Consider the following 22,257-nt stretch of genomic DNA (forward strand, 5'->3'; position numbering starts at 1 on the left):
GGGGAGAGGAAGGGAAAGGAGCTTGTAAGCCACCTTGAGCCTCCTTACAGGAAGGAAAGGTGGGGTATAAATCCAAACTCTTCTTCTTCTTCTTCAATCTGCATTCAAGAGCTGTCCACTGTCTTAACTATTGTCAGTTTCCCAGGTAGCAGGATACTAAAATAAGAGTTCCATTGTCTTCAGAAGCGTGCAGCTTGACCTAAACTTCATGCATGCATTGTTCAGAATGTGATCAGCATTATACTGTATACTTGGGAGTCCTCTGCTAGCACAGTTCTTTAGCAGCTGAAGTCTTCCAATCCTTAGTTAAGCATTAATAAACCCACTCACAGCAGTTAGCTCAAGGGCATTTAATTTGTCATTGAGCTGCAGTTGGGAGACTTCTGGTGCTGTTGATACAAAAGAAAGGGAATGGATGAGTTGTGCAAAAGGCATATACCGGTAGAACCAATGCTTACCAGACTACTGGTGGACCCAATCTGTTTGTTTCTGGAACTCATGGATTGTTATGCAGGCAGAGTAAGGATCACACAACATGAGCGAAGAGGAAGCCTGGCTTGTGTAGTCTCTGGTACAAGCTCTGCCACTTGTGGGTACAATCCAACACAGTTAAGCAAGCTTGCGTTAACATTGTGATCAGCTGAGCTTACATGTACCAAGTCCTGTATTTGTATTTCTTCCAACAAGACAAAAGTGGTCCTCCATGGGAGCAACAATCAGTTTGCCACAGATCACAGGCCAACCTTGCGAAGTTACAAAGGAAGAAATGAATGGCTTGTTGAGAAAAGTTGCATTGAGGAATCACGCAAGTCTGGATTTTCTCTCCAAAGTTGTGCCATATAGACAGTTGCCCTGAAAATGACTCCAAACATGCTTCTATCTAGTGGGTTGTTGTGTGCACCAAAAACATTTATAAAAGCCTTCAGAAGTTCATTTAATGGGCGTAATTCACCACAACATTCTCCAGCTTAGTTTTGTGCTGTTATTCACATTAGTGGAGCTTCAGAGAAACATTTTAATGGCTGCATCTCTTACATCTTTCCTCATGAGTGTCTCTGCTTCAGAAACAAAACACAGGAAGCTCCCTTATCGTGAATTCATCTCAGTATCATCTGACTGGCAGTTTTCTAAGATTTTGGGTAGAAAAGAGACATCTCTGACTTCTGTTACCCAAGACTCTTTAACTGGATATGCTAGAGGTTGAACTTGGGACCTTCTGCATGCAAAGCATTTGCTCTACCTGGGCTTTTTTCACCTCATAGTCCTACTAAAATTATTTGAAGTCTTAACATCTTGTATGATTTGGAGTCATTATAGCAGTTTGCAGAAATGTATACGGACAGCAATGCGTTAGAGACGTACAGCATTCCTGGGAAATGTCATTTTAAAATTATCACTCAGGTGTGATTGTTGCTTTTAAAAGGACAGGGCTCAGAAACTAGCACTGCTTTTTCAACTCCCAGTTTGCTTTCTTCAGCTTTCAGTAAAAGTGTATACATTCAAATGTAAATACAGAAGCTCTGTCTCCTGTTCCCATCTTTAAATCCATTTTGTGTGACAATGTAATGAGAACATCAGCCATGTATCATTTGGATAATTTATAAAATGAAAATAAAAGTGGTAAGAATTTTGTTTAGAAGTTTAATGATTTAGCAGGGTTAGCTGGTTCCTAAGTTCTTATCTAGCTGGCGCAAGAGGCAAAAAGGAGGCCATCAAAGGACAGCCATTCAAATGCCACAGGGCTCCCACCTACAAACAGACCAGTGGAAAAGTTCGCACCATACTCTGTTATCATGCATGCTGAAAAAATTTACCTGGTTCATCAAAGACACTATTACCTGGTTCATAGTGTCTTTGGCTGGTTTTCCAGATCCTTGTAAGAATGAAAGGATGGCTATGGAGAACCACACCTAAGACACTTTTTGGGAAACAATGACAATTCTATTAACCAGCAAAATCTAATTAATTTTATGTCATGCATGCACAGTCAGTTGTTTCAGCTGCTTCCTTATTTCCTATATGGGGATGTGCAGTTAGCTTGAGCCCTTAATTTGGTGTTCAGTGGTAGGGGTCATAGTATGTTCCTAACATGAATTCTCAGTCCATAAGGGGCAACGGAGGAGCCCCACAGACCCAGGCAGTAGCTCACATGAGGGAAGCTGTAATGGAGAGGTCCCCCTTAAGATTAAAATTGTATGAACAAATAAAACAAAGTACACTACACTGGATCAAGCTAACTGCACATCCCCAGATAGGAAATAAGGACGCTGTATACATGGAAGCAACTTTTCGCTCATGCATTAGATACAGATGAACATCTCAATTCCCCTGAACTGGCCGAGTGCATCTTTTGATGTGCCTTCCTAGTTTGGGTTCACCAGTGGTTGCATGCAACAAGATGCCCACTGCTACTGGGTCAGTGTGCAGATACAATAGCAGCCTGAATTAGACATATAATATCCTTCCAAAAATGAGTTTGAAAGATTTTATGATGGACCACCACCCTATAAATGAATACTCTTGTCAAATACCCTGCCTTTTAATTTAAAACTGTAAGGTCTGCACATCAGCAAGAATCCAAGTCTGCCTTTTCAGAACAGAACTTCAGAAAAGCCACCAGCTCCACAAAAGGTGGTCCCAGATGTCTTATTTTCAAGAAGAAACTGCACCTTGATAGAATTAAAAGCTTTTATTTATTTTTTTTACCATACAAAGCTCTAAGAACTAAAGTCAAGTATTGGTTAATGAAAAAGCAAAACACAATTCCTAGAAGGCCTGTTAAAGAAAAGGCTGTACAAGTTATATACATTACAGTACTGCATTGTTTTTGTGTGTGGTTTTTTTAAGTAATGCTTCAGCGTAGCTCAGTAGAAACCATTATGGAATAACCCACTGTCCTCTTTTGCAGCTTTTAAAATAAATGTATGCTTTGATAGGAAATAAATTAGCGCTATGTTGATTTTCCTCTGGGACTGGAATGGTGCCGTATGAATTCTTCACAGAACTCAAAGAAAAACTTGCATTTTGCCCCCATAAACACTTTTACCTGGAACTAAATGCTGTTCAACTCTTTAGGCAGAATATGAATTGGGAGAATTCTGAATTGTGCCACCTAACTGACAGAAGGAGCGTGGTATAGTTCTGAATGCCTTCTCTTCTGAAACCAATGTGTATGCAGTAAACCAGCACATGCCAAGATTGTGCTAAACCTTTTTATGCACACAAAGTTGGTTTAAGCAGACAATCATTCAAAATTGATATGGTCTCTAGATGCACAAAGTGTAGTAGAACATGTTTGGAAACAACTGAAATAAAGAATGTATACTTCGAAGTAGAACACATTTAGAATTGGCATGCCAAGATACTAGTTGTGTTCAAACGTATTTTTAGGTTGACAGTTGCTACAAAACAGTTTCTTCCCAAAGCCATTTATCTTAATATTTACAGAAGGGTGAACGACGAGACAGAAAGTTGAAATTTTAAAAAAAATCCTACAAAAGCAGAAGACAGATGCTTAATGTAAAAACAATATGGTGTCATTTAAACGGTAAGGTATGGAAAGGGTCTACCATACTTCCAACCCCATAAATACTCAAAGCAATGCATTTCAAAACATATAAACACACTTGATAAGAACTTTTAACTTTGGATACTGAAGCCTGCTTCCTAGGAAAAGCTTAGGAACCTGAGATGCATGCATGCGTGGTTGAATCTTTTAGCAAAAGCACACAGCTTCGAAACCTAGTTTTCCAGTTTTCCTTTAATAAAAAAGACACCCTCAATAGGCACTGATTTTTAAGAAGTCTCATACATAATATCAGTAACCAGTACTTTCTAGAAATGGAGCTTGCCTCGTTCCAGATTTCACATGCACTAAATAATACACCAACCTCACTTTCTAATGAGTGGCAGAAAATTTCTTTTGTTGTGGGCAAGTAACATTGGTTTCTCTAACAGAGATCTTGCTAAGTCATAAAATACCAGTAAAACTTCAAAACAGTGAAAATACTTTTGTACACTCCCTTTATCTGACAGCATATATAACTCCAACTAATTCGAGAATTTAGAAAATTTCACAGCTCACCAATTTAAACATAAAATGCCAATTTTAAAGTGATTTACAAAATGAATTTTTGAAAAATGCCACCCATACTCAAATGCGATCTCAGTCAAAAGAACAGAGGAATCGGAATTCTATGCAATCAAATCCACTTCCATTACTACAAACATTGGTTTCTGACACTCTTATCATAGCTTGTGACTTTTGACTCATTTATCTTACAACAAAATTTCACTTTCAGGCCAGAAAAAAGTTTTTTTTAATGAAAAATAAGGTCAAGGAATGATTACTCAGAGCATGAAAAAAATGTTTTCAAAAATGTGAAAAGGAGGGGGAAAATTCTAAAGTGGAGGAAGGAAGAGATTGAACAGCATCCCCACTGATTACTAACTAATTCTAATCACCACAACCTTTTCAGTCCTCTCTAAGGGCCTTTTTATATTATAAAATATACAAAAAATCAAGTTGCTGCTCAGTGAAACATTGATGACTACATCATTGGTGAGCAATTTATTTCAGGACTACCATTTCTTGTTCAGTTTGACCTTTTGCTATTACCAAAGCACCTAAAAGGGGTAAACCAATTGGCAAGGGTGCTATGGAAAAACTGTGATGCTTATGTCCTAAGATCTATGTGAACCTGATAAGCATATACATTTATTTTTCCAAGGTGCCCGACTGATGCAATAAATCCTTAACAAAAAAACCCCAAACCCCTACCTAAGTGGAAGTTTGCCCTCATTTCAAGGTAACTAACCAAAACTGTAAAATAAGTTCAATAAGGATCTGAAGCAGTATTTATAGTGCTTAGCATTGGGAACCAGTTTAGGCAACCTTCAAATATCAAATCGTATATGTCAAAGACTTTTGCCCAAATGGGAAAACAGCAACCTGATTGAAGCATTAATATACTTCCAGCAAAAAGTGAGGCTGACATAACTCTTCAGCCTTTTGAAAAAAAAAGATGGCATGCAGCTCTTTCTCATTGTCACTTGACATTTTGATTGACGGGGCTCCTCCAAAGTAAAAGGAGAAAACACAATGGTCCAGCCACTGGATGAATTTGAATTCCAAGTATGCATAAATCTTGATCAGTTTACTGTAGACTGAGAATTTTCACCCTCTAAGAGGGCAAGTTTCCATCATGAACATTTTTATGAAGATAAGACAGCTGTTTCGGAATTGAAAAACATGATTAAAATGCCACTTAAAAAAAAACATACTTGATTTATGGACGAGATTAGTGGACCCTCACAGAACTGTGCCAATCACTGAGTGCATTTGTTTCTATTTTTTAAAAAGTCTAAATTCCAGATCTTGAGACTAACATTAATGAAACAATTTTCAGCATTAAAGTGCCAATAATGAAAGAAAGGGTTACACAGTAAGTGGTTCAAAGGGCAAGAAATATCCCCATTATTATGTAAGTACTTAGGGAAGGTTCCCATTATTATAAAGGAGCAATAGTTTTCAAACTATGACTTTGCAAATTATTATCTAGGATGATGAGCTAAGCACATTAGCAGTTAACTTCCCTGGAAATGCCTTTTCCTGTATTCAAGTACGTTTTTTTTCTGACCATTTTTTCACAACATCCGCAGCTTACATGTACTCTAGTTTTAAAATACTACCTTTTGCTGGCTACATACAATAAACTAATTTGTTATGACATGAGATGTTCTAAAACAGCAGCCCGTTCAAAAAGAATTGTACACCTCTCCCCATGAAATGTTTCTACTAGATATAATTTCAGTAAGATTCTGGTATCACAAACTCAAATTCAGTACTACCATCTGATGGATTTTGTTTAAAAAGCGATTCATTTCCTTGCGAAACAAATATATCATCCCAGGTCATTGGCTTTGCTTGAGGGGTGGGTGTTGGTTCTTGAGTGTTGGGATCTTTTACGGGGGCAACTGGATAAGTAAGGCTATTGTCATTTACAATGGGTATATTGCTGGAACCACCTGAAATGTAAGCATAATTTCTGATCTGCAAGGACCTACAAGGATGCAAACGATACAGCTTGGTCTCTCCAGAAGGGTCTTGGCTATGGACTGATCTTAAATGTGTAGCCATGACCTGATAGTTGATAAAACACTGACCACATGCCAAACACTGGTACCTTCTCTCACCAGTGTGATGTATTTCATGCTTGGTGCGGTACTCCGCAAGAGGGAAAACCTTATCACAATAGCGACAAGGATACTTCCTCTCCCAGGAATGAACATTAAAATGTCTCCGCAAACTTGTCAGGCAAACATAGGATCTTCGACACACAATGCAGATGTAATAGACCTTTCCATCCATTATGAGCTCGTAGTGATCATCGTGTTTCACTTTTAGACGCTTTCTGTCTATAGGATCATCCCCTGATGTTCTGGGCAAATCATCAAGCTTGACTTCTCCATCAGCCTCATCTTTCACCGGAATGACTATGTCATAGGTATCTTCACCAATATTTGCATAAACCTTGCAACCAGTAGACAAGCCTTCTATTTCAGTGGCTGTATCTAAAGTTATGGTCTTCTGGCCTTCTGTTATGTGCTTTGGGGCAACACTTGCAGCAGAATCCTTGTTGCTTCCAGAAAGAACATCTGAAATTTTCATTTTGAACTCCGTGGCTGGGGCAGGTGGCTCTTGTGGAAAGTTAACAGCCTGCTGCTTTTGCAGTCCTGCTGCCTCAGTTGCTGCAGGTTTGGGGGTAGTTGGCTGCTGAACCAAGGAGCTGCTGCTCGCAGACCCTGGGCTGGATGAACCAAGAATGTCATCATCATCCTCCACATCTTCCTCCTCCTCTTCCTCTTCCCCAATGACATTTGTTTCCATGTCAAGTAAGGAACTATTAGATCGCTGCTGATTCTCCTCAGGTATAGGAGAGACTTCGATTTCATGTGATGAGCCGACATCAGGTGAAGCACTGATCTGTGACTGATTTAACACAAGGACATTAGAAGTCATGGGTTTCGGAGCAGAAGGGGCAAGTGGATCAGCAGACACTTGATTTTCGATTGGATTTGGCTGAGCAGTAGGCAAATCAGGTCTTGAAGCTGCCACCACAGCTGGCCAAGGAGGAGACCCGGTGTTGCTACAGGTTGTTTGGTCAGAGCCCCCGGCCGGGTTGGGACACGGCTGGTTCTGTGTTGCAGATTGGGAATCCAGAGGCCGATCCTTCGGAGGCACAAGCTCTGCACAGAAGATAACATCATCGTCATCCGAATCACTAATGGTAATCTTGGTGGTATCACACTCTTCCCCATACAAACAAAATCTTTCCATCGTAGCAGGTTTGTCAGCAGTCGAGTTTTGACTTGCAAGCTGCACTGCAGGCTTTTGCGCGTCAAGGCCATTTGCATCCAAATTAGACTGTTCTGAGATGCCAGGGTCAACACCCATGTCAGGGTTAACACCCACACCCCTTGACATATTTTTCACCTGCTGCAGAGGAGGACCCAGATCAGCAAGAAATTTAACTCCAAGAAATTGCCCAGATTTTATTAATTCATCGAGCAAGTCTGATCTTACTCTGACTATTCTGGAACTGTAGATATAGTTGAGAATCTCAGCAAAAATCTCTGCTCTTAGGAAGTTCAACTCCACCACTTGCCCTGCAACTGAGAAGAGCTGGTGAAAGTAAGTGCTTGATGCTGAGAGGACATTTTTGTGGGCTCGAAATTTCCGGTCCTCCACAATAATGGTAACATCACAGAAAACTCCATGGCCACGTTGTTCATCCAAAGCCTTTAACAGCATAGCAGAGTACTGGTTGTCTGTTGCAGTAATTAGCTTTCTGGTCTCCATTCCTGCAGCAAGAAAATAAAGAGCCATTAGATCTCTGTGCACCAAAATAGTCAGTGAACATTCAGAATTCTCAGTGTACCTTGTTTTAAAGTATCCTTATGTGCAGTCTAGGCAGCCCTTCACACGTACAAAGACCTAGTCAACACTGTTCATTACTAGGTTTAAATCGGACTGACATTTTAATTGAAATGTCAGTTAATTTGATGAATTTGCTTAGAACTCTACAACACCTCAGTACTGAAAAAGATCTTAAAGGTATTTTTCTCTGCTTAGGTCTACAGTCCTACCCAATTTGTTCAAAAATAAATTCAACTGAAATGACTGTTTCCATATGCCAAAAGAGTTCATAAACACATCACTAGGAAAATGATCTTACCCATATTGCTTGAATAAAAAAGCAACATTTACAATTTACAACTATACAACACGCTGAGCATTACTGAAGGGGTGGTGGGGATACTTGCATTATTATCCAAGGTAAAATCTGTATTTAAGATCTGTGAATAATGAATTTAATCAAACCAATTAATTGATGAATTGTCTCATCTCAATTTTTCTTCCTTGTCTTAAGAAAAGCCAATGTTACAACACAGCTGGCGGAAAAGCTCTTTTGAAAAACTTCAAACCAAACACTGTCCATGAAATTAGACTTCCTTCTAGAGCTAACTTGCAAAAACATTATATTTATGAGCCCAGGGAGCAAAAGTCTGTGCAAATGCCATTCATCAAATAGATGACATTGCACCAATCTTCTGATGATAGATTTATAATTTATTCTCCTCACCTCCCTCCCCCCCACCAAAAAAAGAAACCAACATTAAAACGGGTTAGATCCTAAGACTCCTTTTTGCGAAGACAGGTCCTACAACTCTCTTCTGCCAAGAGTTTCTCCCACAGAGAAACTTTTTTGTGGCTGGAGAAAGACTTTCTCCATTCAAGGAAGACTTCACAGAAGAGCGTTGCAAAGTCCAGCACAACATTAGTGCCTTCTCTAATGGCATATATAGAAGAATTGGTTGCCATCTGAATACAACAGGAGTCAATTAAGCAGGAATACTCAGCAAACAAAAGTTTGTAGTAATAAACAAGGTTGCCGAACTGAATTAGGGACCAAAATCCAATGCCTTTACAAAGTATACAAAGGGAGACATTTAACAAGCTTACTACTTCCCATAACTGCCATACTGCAAAAGGAAAAACTGAATATGCTGAAATTCTGGCACCCTTGTGACTCCTAAAGACACAGAAGAGCAGTTTCTGATTGCAACACCAAAGCTAATACATCATGTAAAATAAAATGAGATACAAAAAGATTAATCCATAGCTCGTGAAATTAAAAAGTGTGCTTGATGAACCAGCATAGGTGTGATGAACCAGCATAGGTGTGATAAAATTTTTGCTGGTTTTTAAAGTGCTACTGAATCCCTGTTTATTCTTGGATGAGTTTGCCATAGGTTTGGCCTTCTGTGTGTTATGTGCCATTGAATCACTTAAGACTTAGTGACCCAATGAATGTCCTCCAAAGCACACATTGTCAGCCTAATAAATGGTGTGATGTGAAGTCACCACATTAATTAATGACCCAGTGTCTTTAAAGGGGACTACCTTTACTTAAAAAGTCCTACCATTAACAGCCTTGCTCAGGTATTGCAAACTAAAGCCTGTGGCTTCCTTTACTGAGGCTCACTCCGCACATGCAGAATAATGCACTTTCAAACTGCTTTCAATGCTCTTTGAAGCTGTGCAGAATAGCAAAATCCACTTGCAAACAGTTGTGAAAGTAGTTTGAAAATGCATTATTCTGCGTGTGCGGAAGGGGCCTGAGTCAGATTTGGACTTAATTTTCAACCAAAAAGGGAGGGGGGCTCTAGTTGGGAGGGGTGGCCTGGGTAAAAGATGGAAGGGTGGAAGAGTTACGGAGACAAACATTTTTCTCTCTTTGTGCTAAAAGGCTGAGGTTCAGCTTGAAACGTTACTCAGTAAGTTCTGATCTAATAAATTCTGCAATGTACCCTGCACACAATAAGGAAAAATCATAGCTGAAACTTACTTTGCCGCTGCCTTGAAAAAAAATCAACCCAATTAGGAATCTGAGAGAACTGTATATGCTGTGAAAGTTTTATGGTGGTTTAGTCCTAAGAAAATGTACTGTGTAACTTTTGTACAAATAGCAGCTGTTTCCCTTAAAAATGAAACTGGACAAGGTCCACTGAGTTCTTTTAAAAATCTTCTTAAGAGTTACCGTTGCCTAAATTTCTGTAACCTGATCTGATTTCTATCAAATCTCAAAGACGACATATGAGAATGCAAAGAGATCTGTGCATTTTATACTTGGAGGTAACATGGAGGTAACATGGAGGTAACATGGGGCCTTTCCCCACTTACCTTAAGCCCCACGTAAGTAGTGCAGGGTCCCCCAGCATTCCTCACGAGAGGGGTGGCAACGGTGCAGCCGCCCCGACGCTGCTGCTGTCGCGCCCCCTCAGCGCGCGGCATCCCTGGCGCTCTTGCAAAGGGCACCTTTTGATGACCCCACACAGAGCACAGGGTCGTGGGGACACCCGGGCACACGCCAGGGATGCCGCACGCTGAGAGCAGCGTGCGGCATAGAGGGGATCATGCTGAGTGGGGAAACGCCCATGGAGAAACAGGAGAAGCAGGGTGCATTCTTTGTTGTGATTGTTGTTTTTACCCTGCTCCAGTACTTTTAATGGTAGCCTGATTTTAAAAAAAATTAGGAATAGCCATTGTCATCACTGCTTCACTATTAAGAAAAAGCTTCATTTGCCAGGTTTCTGTATAGCAGACTGATGTTAAAGGCACATGAGCTGGCGAATAAGGTGGCAACCTTAGGCAAGATGCACAGAGATCTGCCATGTGGAGAACTTTTCTCAAACTGGAACAGCAGGTTTTCCATGGGAAGAGAACAGGAAAGCAGAAAACCCTGGGAATGTTTTTTAAAAAACTCTTTAGTTTAAATGTAGCTTAGAAAAACAATAATGCCAAGAAAATAAAAATTCTACAGCAGTAGGCAGGGTGGATATACATTAAATCCATTTAAATCTTGTAAGGCTTGATTTAAATAATGGTATTCTATGTAAAGACTCGTTCTTGCTAGTATAATCTTCACATTTACAACCACATGAAGGTTTCATTTTTAGAATAACTTTTTGAATTAGTTTTACAGTTACATCAAAAATTACAGATGTGGTTTATACTGTTAGAAATACCCAGATAAATAATTATTAAATTATTGTGAGGTGAACTACCTTCAGTTTCATTTAGGCCACCGGGGCTTACATTTCTTTGTTACAGTGTTTGCATTTTGCATGCCTGCCTCCATGGGTAGAGGAATTTAATGAAAATATTCCCAAGTAGGGTCTTTTTAACAGCCTGCTGCCATTATAGATTTTCTCCTTCAGGACAGAATAATATGATAAACTTCAGGGTATACACACAAAGATCCCAAGACTTGTGGAATATTCTGTTCAAAATATTTCACTTCCTTTTTTATTGCTTAAGAACTAGCCTGCTGGATCAGACCAGAGTCCATCTAGTCCAGCATTCTGCTACTCGCAGTGGCCCACCAGGTGCCTTTGGGAGCTCACATGCAGGATGTGAAAGCAATGGCCTTCTGCTGCTGCTGCTGCTCCTGAGCACCTGGTCTGCTAAGGCATTTGCAATCTGAGATCAAGGAGGATCAAGATTGGTAGCCATAGATTGACTTCTCCTCCATAAATCTGTCCAAGCCCTTTTTAAAGCTATCCAGGTTAGTGGCCATCACCACCTCCTGTGGCAGCATATTCCAAACACCAATCACACGTTGCGTGAAGAAGTGTTTCCTTTTATTAGTCCTAAATCTTCCCCCCAGCATTTTCAATGAATGCCCCCTGGTTCTAGTATTGTGAGAAAGAGAGAAAAATTTCTCTCTGTCAACATTTTCTACCCCATGCATAATTTTACAGACTTCAATCATATCCCCCCTCAGCCGTCTCCTCTCCAAACTAAAGAGTCCCAAACGCTGCAGCCTCTCCTTATAAGGAAGGTGCTCCAGTCCCTCAATCATCCTCGTTGCCCTTCTCTGCACTTTTTCTATCTCTTCGATATCCTTTTTGAGATGTGGCGACCAGAACTGAACACAGTACTCCAAGTGCGGTCGCACCACTGCTTTATATAAGGGCATGACAATCCTTGCAGTTTTATTATCAACTCCTTTCCTAATGATCCCCAGCATAGAGTTTGCCTTTTTCACAGCTGCCATGCATTGAGTTGACATTCCCATGGAACTATCAACTAAGACACACAAATCCCTTTCCTGGTCTGTGACTGATAGCACTGACCCCTGTAGCGTGTATGTGAAGTTTGGATTTTTTGCCCCTATGTACATCACTTTACATTTAGTTACATTGAACTGCATTTGCCATTTCTTAGCCCACTCACCTAATTTATCAAGCTCCACTTGGAGCTCTTTGCAATCCTTTGTGGTTCTTACCACCCTACATAATTTGGTATCATCTGCAAACTTAGCCACCACACTACCCACCCCTACTTCCAGGTCATTTATGAATAAGTTAAAGAGCACTGGTCCCAAAACGGATCCTTGGGGGACACCACTCCCTACATCTCTCCATTGTGAGAACTTCCCTCAACAGTCTCTGGTGAGGAACTTTGTCAAAAGCCTTTTGGAAATCCAAGTAGACAATGTCCACTGGTTCCCCCTTATCCACATGTCTGTTTACACCCTCAAAGAACTCTAGTAAGTTTGTAAGACAGGACTTGCCTCTACAAAAGCCATGCTGACTCTTCCTCAGCAGGTCTTGCTTTTCTACATGTTTAATAATTTTATCTTTAATGATAGATTCTACTAATTTACCAGGAACAGATGTCAAACTGACTGGCCTGTAATTTCCCGGGTCCCCCCTAGACCCTTTCTTAAAGATTGGTGTGACATTATATTAATGTGAGAACATCAGCAATTTCAACTAAGACGCCCAAATCCCTTTCCTGGTCAGTGACTGATAGCACTGACCCCTGTAGCGTGTATGTGAAGTTTGGATTTTTTGCCCCTATGTGCATCACTTTACATTTTGCTACATTGAACTGCATTTGCCATTTCTTAGCCCACTCACCTAATTTATCAAGGTCTGCTTGGAGCTCTTCGCAATCCTTTGTGGTTCTCACCACCCTACATAATTTGGTATCATCTGCAAACTTGGCCACCACGCTACCCACCCCTACTTCCAGGTCATTTATGAATAAGTTAAAGAGCACTGGTCCCAATACGGATCCTTGGGGGACACCACTCCTGGTCCCAATACGGATCCTTGGGGGACACCCTGCTTACCCCTCCCTCTTCACACTTAGCTCCTTGTGTACATCTATTCCACTCCAAATAATCTTCTATTCATTCAGCTTCTTGAAACTTAGCACTTAAGAGGTAAGGGGTTGATTCTGTGTACACAAAACCAACTCTGTAAGTTTATTTTGTTAACATTTTTACTATGAAAAAAGAGGCATATTATCTCTGCAGACACAAATTCAGTTTTGAGAACTGCAAAACCAAGCATCTGTGATAATATATTCTAGTTGGAAAAACTACCCAAAATAATCTTACAGAAACCTCTGGAAGAGCATCACATTATGAATGGATTAACAGAATTCATTTACCAAAAAAAATTAAACATTGCATGAATACACAGTCTCATGCTACATAATTAAAAACTAATCCTTATTTCACAATGAATAATACTCTTTGGAGTATAATAGAAGTATAATGGATTTATACCAAAGGTGGGATCCAGCAGGTTCTCACAGGTTCCCGAGAGTAGGTTACTAATTATTTATGTGTGCCGAGAGGGGGTTACTAATTGGTGATTTTGCCACGTGATTTTTGCCTTAGTTATGCCCCTCCTCTCAGCAGTAGAGCGCAGAACTTGAAGCAGTCTAGCAGGAGGTGCACCGGCGTGCATGGCAGCCTGCGTCTGCGTGCATTCGTTTCCCACCCAAGGACCGGCGCAGCGGCTGTGTCCTTGCCACAGCTCTGCCCCCAGAATGCCCGGCCACGCCCCTGTTGTGCCCCACCCAGCCCCATTGGCGCTACGCCACAGTTTGAATCCCACCCCATGGGAACCTGTTACTACAATTTTTGGATCCCACCACTGATTTATACCCCATCTTTCTTTCCTGTAAGGAGTCTTAAAGTGGCTTATAAATTTCTTTCCTTCCCTCTCCCCACAACAGACATCTTGAGAGATAGGTGGGGCTGACATAGTTGTGAAGAACTGTGACTAACCCAAGGTCACCCAGCAAGCTTCATGTGCAAGAGCGGGGAAACAAAACAAGTTCACCAGATAAGAATTCATCTTTCATGTGGAAGAGCGGGAATCAAACTCGATTCTCCAGATTAGAGTTCACTCTGGCTCTCAATGTATCTTAAATTTTTTAAAAAACCTATTTAAACTGTCTGTATATAGTTTTTTCCTCAAAAACATTTTATTTTAAAAACTGATTTAAATTAAAAAAAACCAACTTAAATTAAAAAATTGATTTAAATGAAATAATTCAATTTTTTTTTAATCATTGATTTTTATTCACCATGGCAAGTAGTTTAAACATATCGGTATAGCAGAGATATGTTCCAGTACTTGATCTATTCCACATTAATGCTTTTTACAAAAATCAATTAATTTGTTGCATTCACTCAGCAGTACTTAATAAATGCAAATCATACAATAGTTTCAGGGGCACTGTTAATTTCATGATGCCCCCTTCCCACATATTCAAGAAAAGACAGCCATCTGCTTTAAAAGTTTGTGGAGAAAACAAGTTATTTGCTACTTTAAGCTGTGAAGATATCTTATCCAAAATGAGAAGGTTCCACACCTTCTAATACCACTGCACAATGGAAGGTACCTGAGCTTTTTTTTTACCATGTAAGGCAATCAGAAATTTTGCTGGCAGTAGCAGTATCAAAATTAGTTTTGGGGGGTTTTTTGGACAGATAAATTTTGCATATCTACTTTTTCTAATAAAATTATTTACAGCCCAATCCAGAGTGTTCCAACAGAAAGGGATGGCGCCACTGTCGCCCCATCTCCAGAGAGCTTCCAGGCAGTATGGTGAAGCAGGAAATGCCAGAATTCCCAACTACCTGAAAGACTGGTTGATGTGGGTTTTCCGGGATGCATGGCCATGGTCTGGTAGATCTTGTTCCTAACATATGTAGCTGGCATCTTCAAAGATGTATCACAGAGAGAAGTCCATTACACACTGTTCAGTTGAATCTGGCCGTGAAAGCCTTCGGCAATGCCTGAAAGTCCTTCACACAGACTTCTGCCCCCATTTCAAGGAGCCTAAGTCCAAGGCCTGTGCCAGGGTTGTTCCCAGCTCGAAAGCCCAGTGGAAGGAAGCTGACTAAGTTCAATTCCACCTCCAGGACTGTTCCTAGCCCACCCCAGTCACCCTGGGGCCAAGCTTTAGGCTGGCGCACCTCTGCAGGACACAGACTCTTCTGGCAAATGTGGGCAAATGTGCCAGTGGGCAAATGTGCCAGTGTAGCCCTGCACTGGTTCCAAGAACCAATTTGCCCCCTCCCCCTTTCTGGATTGGGCTGCCTGGCTCCTTGGGAAGTTTTCTGATTCCTTTTGACATGTACCACTACTGTACTAACCTCAACTCTATATATTACTTTGCTTCCACTATGTCTAAAAAAAGAAGCACAGGTAGAAGTTCAATTGTGCCTCTGGTTTATTACAGGCACAAAAGTGAAGGAAACTGTCACAAGTAACAATTTTAAAAAACCCTTTGGTTTATAAACCATCATAAGTAAGTGCTGATAATGTGGGCCAGAAACTGAAAGAGAACATTTTAAAGTGTACAAATGCATATACACAAAGGGAATTAGAAGAGGGCTTCACCAAGGCCAATATCCTATTTCCAATAACAATGAGATGCCCCCATGCACAAGGATCTGAGTGGGTGGAGGCCCTGCTGTGCTTAAGTTTTTACACCAGGCACTCCATAACCCACCAAGCCCAGTTCTATGCTCCAGCCATATCCTGCAACTTGCCACACGTGTTTTACAGTCTCCTGCTCTACTGTTTTGTGCATTACCAGGCAAGAAACAAAAAAGGCCAAAAACAGGAGGTTAGTCCTGCTCTTATTTGATCACAATGTATGGTTGTTTGCAACACACTGGGGTTCAGCTTCACAGGGCAGAAGCAGAGCTGCTTGCTGTAGCAGAGGAGCAAATGAAAAAGTAATGACAAGGAAAGTATTTAGTCAAAATGAAGAAGTAGAACAGAAGAGGGAGCAACAGGTATGGGCCTTGAAAGAGACCAAAGCTATTTATTCACATATTTCACGCATAGCCCGCCTCTCTCCTCCATGGTGCTTCCATTGTTCTCTTCTTCTCCCTTTTTCTCCTCACAACAACCCTGTGAGGCGGGCTGAGAGTGCAGGACTGCCTTAAAGTCTTTTAGCAAGCTTCCATGGCAGAGAGGGAGTTAGAACCTGGGTCTCCCAGTTGCCTAGCATCCTAAACCATGATGGGGGGTAGATAGAAGCAAAGCAAAGACACAGCAGCAGGGGAAGAGACGGGGCAGAAGAGAGAGGGGTAGCAGGAATGTCGAGAGAAGCCCCGTCTGCAACTAGTGTCTGGGCTAGGAAGCATTTTTGCCGCGGGGCGGGGGGGGAGGCTGCCGAACAGACAGGCGAAGAGGGGCTTTTCTCCCCCGCCCTCCCCATGAGCCATTGACAGGTCGGTGGGTGGGGCTCCTCTGCGACGCCGAGCCCCCCTCTGAAGGTGAGGGGGGGCGAACGGGGAGCACAAAGGAGACCAGAAGCGCACGCCTCCGGGGCCGCGAGTCGAAAGGGCAGAGGGGAGACCCGACAGGCCCGTTACCTCAGCTCCTCCGGCTGCCCGCCACGCTTCTTCCGCCGAGCAGAGGCCGGCAGCTCACGTCGTCGATGTCGCCGAACGCCCCGCCCCCTACCGCTGTACAGCCGCGACTCGAAGGGCGTTCGGTTCTTTCCGGAACCGCTCGCCAGGAGGGTGCCGGCGCTCGGCTCTGTTCGGGACCAGACCCGAGCGCACGAGAAGCTCTTCGGGAATCTCCTCCCGACGCCTGCCGGAGATGAACGGAAATACCCGATGGGGCCGCCCGCGTGAGAAAGCAGGGCGAGCCCCGGAGGCGGCGGGCGCCGAATGCTCGCGCTGCTTGTTTTCCTTGCCCGTTTCTCTGCAACTAATGCGGCAGTGCTTATGCAATAAGCATGCATCGTTAAATCTGTAAAACCCCAAAAGGCTTGCTTGAGAGCAATTCCAAGTCAATGCTGTTCTTGTCTTACTTCAAGCCCCCTTTCACTGAAATATACAATGGCGGCAAATAATTTCTTTTTAAACACGTTTTAACACAACCCTTCCATTTTATACACAAATGGCTATATAAACTTATGCCTTCTAAATAACGTTTCTATCTGCAAATCTCAGTAAGTCTCATGTTATTCAGTGGAGCTTGAAAGGGTTGTTAGGATTGCAGCTACCGTCATTTAGCCTCTCTGCCAATTTATGTGGCCGAATTAACGGGGTAAAGCAGCTACAACAGCTCTTAAGAGCACTACTTGGAAGTAAGTGGGATGTGAAGCAGGTTGCTCAAACTTGCTTACTGAGGAAAGCCACTGATACGAACGTCATAAGTGAACAACACGGCTAAAGTCAAAAGGCTTGCCTATAGATGCTGCCCTTTTAGAAACATTTTGCAGCTTATTAATTTAACTCTTTTGTATGTATTTTAATTTGTTTTTAATTCTGTAAAGATGTTTAACTGGTGTCTGTTTGGAAGGAGGTTGATTTTAATGGTTTTATAATGTCATTATGATGTATGTTTTGAATTATTAGCCACCTTGAAGGCAGGATATATATTTTCTTTTTAAAAAACAAAATATTTGAAATTACTGTCTGAGCTGCAAGATGTTATTTCAACTAAAGCTGTCTAGACAGATGCTTTCAGCCTCAACAAAGGAAACATGACACAGCAGCAGCTGAATAATAACATTTGTCTATTCGAAATATTATATGCTTTCATTTTCCTTTGAATACAACTGCAACCTTCAGCCAGATGTAAACCTCAGTTATATCTAATGACTGAACAGGTTGGTCTGGTGGACAAGTGAGACAGGGCCTTTTTGGTGACACCCCCACAATTACAGAATAATATCCGCAGGGAGATCTGCATTATCCTTTCATTGTCTATCTTGCAGTTGAATACACTTATATTTAGGATGGCATTTGACTGATTTAATTTTTATTTTTTAGCAGTCCCAACTGGAGTTCTTAAAATTGTTGACTTTTTATGAGTTTTATCATTGTTTGTATTTTTAATACTGTTTTATTTATATTGTAAGGCCTCTTGAGTTCCACAAGGCAGAACAGCAGCTAATAAATATTTCAAATAAACAAAACTAAATAAAATTAGGTCCTTATAATCAACACATCCTTAGCATATCAAAAATATGCTGATTGACACAAAACACATTGCCATAGTGGCTCAGGAAGCCACCTGCAGAGCTTCCTCCCCCTCCCTCCCCTCCCTTGCATGCCACCCCTCCCTCCTTCTCTGCTAGGGTGGGTGGGCCATGTCCAGAGTTCTCTCGGAGCTCTCTCAGCCCACGCAGAAGCAGGCCATGGCAAAGCAAAGCACCACAGAATGTCTCTTGCCTTGAAAACCCTACAGGGAAACCGTAAGTCAGCTGTGAGTTGATGGCACTTTCTGCCACCAAGTTGATGGCATCTGTTTAGGTGACCTGTTCACCTGGAATGACTCATTGCTTGGACTGCAAATGTGGCTTCTCTGCTAGCAGCTCTAGATAATTTATAGTCTTTAAGTTCCAACCTGAATTCGGAAAGTGCTTTGTGGTGTTCTTTGGAGAACCGGAACTAGGTACTAGTCCTAGGAATGCTGTTACAGCAAGTCGCAAGTGCGAACTTTCTGGCATTCTAACAACTAATCAGCTAGCAACAAAAATTGTGATACTGCAATGCTATCACCACTTATGCAGAAACTGAGGTCAATTGATTTTACTCTAGTAAATGTGTTTGTTTGAAAACATAAGAAGATGCTTCGAGGAAATATATAAACAGAGAATGAAGCAAATGCCTTATCTTGTTTTTTCTTTTAATCACTTGATTTTGAGCTGGTGTGAACACAGAGGAGTCATCATTTATGTACCTAATCATTTAAAGGCTGTTTTTACAGAATTCTATTATTTAATTTATTTAACTCCCATCCTTCTTCCAAGAGCAAAGACATACATTGGTCCAATTTTTCTTCACAACAACACTGTAAAGTGAATTATGCTGAGAGAGATTGACTGGCCCAAGATCACCCAGTAAGTTTTACAGAAAACAGGAACTTGAACTGGGAACTCCACAGTCCAGTATTCCAATCTCTATACCACATTGACTGGTCTCCAGAGCAGCTCATGAGGAAAATGTCAAATACAACAAAATGTCAGTCAAACACCTTATAACCATTGACCCTTCATTACATTTTGTGATAGACTGCAACCTAAACCCATTTTATGCCATTCATTTGATATCCCTAGTGTCCCTTGTTTTTCTTTCATTAGAACTAATCCTGCAGAGCTCTTTATCTCAAGGAATGCTTTTAATGTTTGTGGTTCTATTCCTAAGCAAACAACATAAAAATTCTGAGACTGTAGATGCAAAGTACCCTGTCCTGTAATGGAAGCTGGGTTGGTATATTTTAAATTAATTTAAATTAACTTTCCCAAGCATACGTCTTTTTCATATCACGATCTAGGTCAGGGGTAGGGAACCTGCGGCTCTCCCTACTAGGTCAGGGGTAGGGAACCTGCGGCTCTCTCTGGAGAGCCGGGTGATCTTGGGCCAGTCAATCTCTCTCAGCATAATTCCCATCAGCCAATTGGCCATGCTGACAGAGGCTGATGGGAATTGTAGTTCCTGAACATCTGGAGAGCCGCAGGTTCCCTACCCCTGATCTAGGTACTCCAAGGTACTTTCTATTCTCCCTACCCTTTAGCCTTCGGATTAAGGCTGCTCGTGTAAATTAGTGCCATTTTTAGGATAGAGTGGGCAAGGGTTTGTCTGATCTCTTATTTGGTCAGGATAAGTCTTTCCAGTATTCCTCCCTATCAATAACCCTTTCCAGTGGTGCTCTTGATAGCTGACATTCCCTGAGAAAGAAGAAAAGGTATTTCACAGTCGGTAGCTCTATTGATTGTTCCTAAAACAGGCTAGTGCTGTGATAAACAAGAAATGTGTTTTCTACTAGGAATGAGGAGATGAGTCATAAGGGAGGATGCTTGTGGCAGGACAAGATAAGACAGCTGAATGATATGCTGAAGGGCAAGGCTTGTATCAGATTGTATGTATTGAGGATGCTTAATAGGCTAATACATACTAACTTCTCGTCCTGCTCTGATGACAAACTGTATTACAATGAACATACAGGAAATATATGAGAGGGGAAGGAACATGTAAATAGGTGGACTGGAAAAGTTGTGACTCGAAATACCCTTAGCCTGTGGGGGAACAGAGAGAGTGTGGCAAATTCAGGAGAAAGGAATAAACGTACTGTAGATATACTGTTTCTGTAGAGTCTGCCCATGTAAGGATGGCTCCCTTTGCAAATAAAGCTACTTAAAACTCTTTTCTGTTGGCTTGATATTTGGTAAAGAAATATTGGGCACCACAGTACTTACATCATGCCTAATACTAGTCCAGCATGGTGTAGTGGTTTAAGGGCAGGAGATTCTAATCTGGAGAACTGGGGTTTATATATTCTCTACCTCAGTGGTGGCGAACCTTTGGCACTCCAGATGTTATGGACTACAATTCCCATCAGCCCCTACAATTGGCCATGCTGGCATGGGCTGATGGGAATTGTAGTCCATAACATCTGGAGTGCCAAAGGTTCGCCACCACGGCTCTACCTGATATATCTTCCACCTGAGTGGCAGAGGCTTATCTGGTAAACCAGATGTGTTTCCACACTCCTACATTCCTGCTGGATGGCCTTGGGCTAGTCACAGTTCTTCAGAACTCTCTCAGCCCCACTTATCTCACAAGGCATCTGTTGTGGGGAGAGGAGGGGAAAGGAGCTTGTAAGCCACCTTGAGTGTCCTTACAGGAGAGAAAGGTGGGATATAATTCCAAACTCTTCTTCTTGTAAAACAGATTTCAAATGAAGTGGTGCTCAATTGCCTGAGGTCTTGATCGTTCATCTCACGAAAAATTGGGGACAGAAAAGTTAACACTTGCAAAAATTTCTCAATTTTTAAATAAAATTAAAAGGTGTTTCTAAAGCAAAATACTTCTCCAAAAATTGCTTACAACTGAGATATAAAATGAATTGTGAAATTACGCAACCTAGTTGCTAAGAGGACCCCGGGTCAAATCTCATCTCTGCTTTGATTTAATTGGTGGCCACAGCCAAGGGATGCATTCTCCCCCTTTCAGCCAGGTAAACTCCCATCTCCAATGTGCCTCTAGCCATAACACTAGTCTGCTTTTAAAAGCCTGAAAGCAAGTTACAACAAAGTACTTCTGAAGCACTCTGAATACACAACAGAAATGCAAATTATTTACAGCACAAGTTTTAGGAACCGGGCGCCCAACCTCCATAAGGTACAAAGCAGTGCAGACACTTTCAAGCCCAAGTCTTTAAAGATCCTGCAATTTAAGTATTTTTGTGGGTGACAGACAACTTTTCAACGTTCAGCTCTGAAACAATATTGTTATTTCTTGTAATTCAACGCGCGAACTGGCTGTGCAAACGCGTAATGCGGTTTTGGCTCTTTGCTAGACGCGCGGGAACATTAATGGAGAGATGCTCCATGCACTGAAAAAATCGTCTATATTCCGCAATACCCCACCCAGAGCTTCAGTCCATGCGGGGAAGCCTTCAGGGAGAATATGGAAAGCGCCAGGGAAGATAACGGCAATCACAGGAGCTTTGATCCTCAGAAAGCAGCCGAGTGCAAGCGGCGCGTGCAGAGGCCCTTCCGCTTCCCCACTGATCCAAAGGGACGGGATCAAAGAAGCCGCGAGGAGACCCTCTTCCCTCTTTTCCGTTTCCAATAAAAGGCGGGGCTCCTCAGTCGCCCCTCGGTGGAGCAGAGCCAACGGAGCGGGTGGAAGGGAGGGTGGGCTGCGCTTACCTGGGGTCTTGCCTCCCGCCTCGGTCATGGCGCCAGGCTCCATCGTCTCCAGGGGCTGCAGCCCATCAAAGCACAAAGGAACCGCCGATAGGAACTTATTCGGTGCGGCTTTGTTGCAACCCGGGCGGCATAACGTGAGACACCCGGATGTACAGGCGGTCTGCAGAAATAGGAGAAGCTGGACGGCTTAACCC

The 22,257-nt window shown here is 41.9% G+C and overlaps 1 protein-coding gene across 2 annotated transcripts; it reads right to left on the minus strand.

Annotated features, from left to right (window-relative positions):
- Window positions 1-2,674: 2,674 nt before the first annotated feature.
- ZBTB33 (zinc finger and BTB domain containing 33) lies at window positions 2,675-22,159 on the minus strand. 2 transcript variants are annotated; one of them, XM_048514281.1, is made up of 2 exons: window positions 22,064-22,159; window positions 2,675-7,863 (listed from the first exon to the last, which is right to left on the minus strand). In XM_048514281.1, exons 1-2 carry the CDS (start codon window positions 22,104-22,106, stop codon window positions 5,810-5,812), a joined length of 2,097 nt encoding a protein of 698 aa, XP_048370238.1. In that variant the 5' UTR covers window positions 22,107-22,159; the 3' UTR covers window positions 2,675-5,809. The 2 variants fall into 2 exon arrangements, with proteins under 2 accessions (XP_048370238.1, XP_048370239.1); XM_048514282.1 differs by lacking the exon at window positions 22,064-22,159 and adding an exon at window positions 16,764-16,932.
- Between the last annotated feature and the right edge of the window lie 98 nt (window positions 22,160-22,257).

The sequence above is a fragment of the Sphaerodactylus townsendi genome, linkage group LG13 (assembly GCF_021028975.2).
Source record: "Sphaerodactylus townsendi isolate TG3544 linkage group LG13, MPM_Stown_v2.3, whole genome shotgun sequence".
Classification (NCBI taxonomy): Eukaryota; Metazoa; Chordata; class Lepidosauria; order Squamata; family Sphaerodactylidae; genus Sphaerodactylus; species Sphaerodactylus townsendi.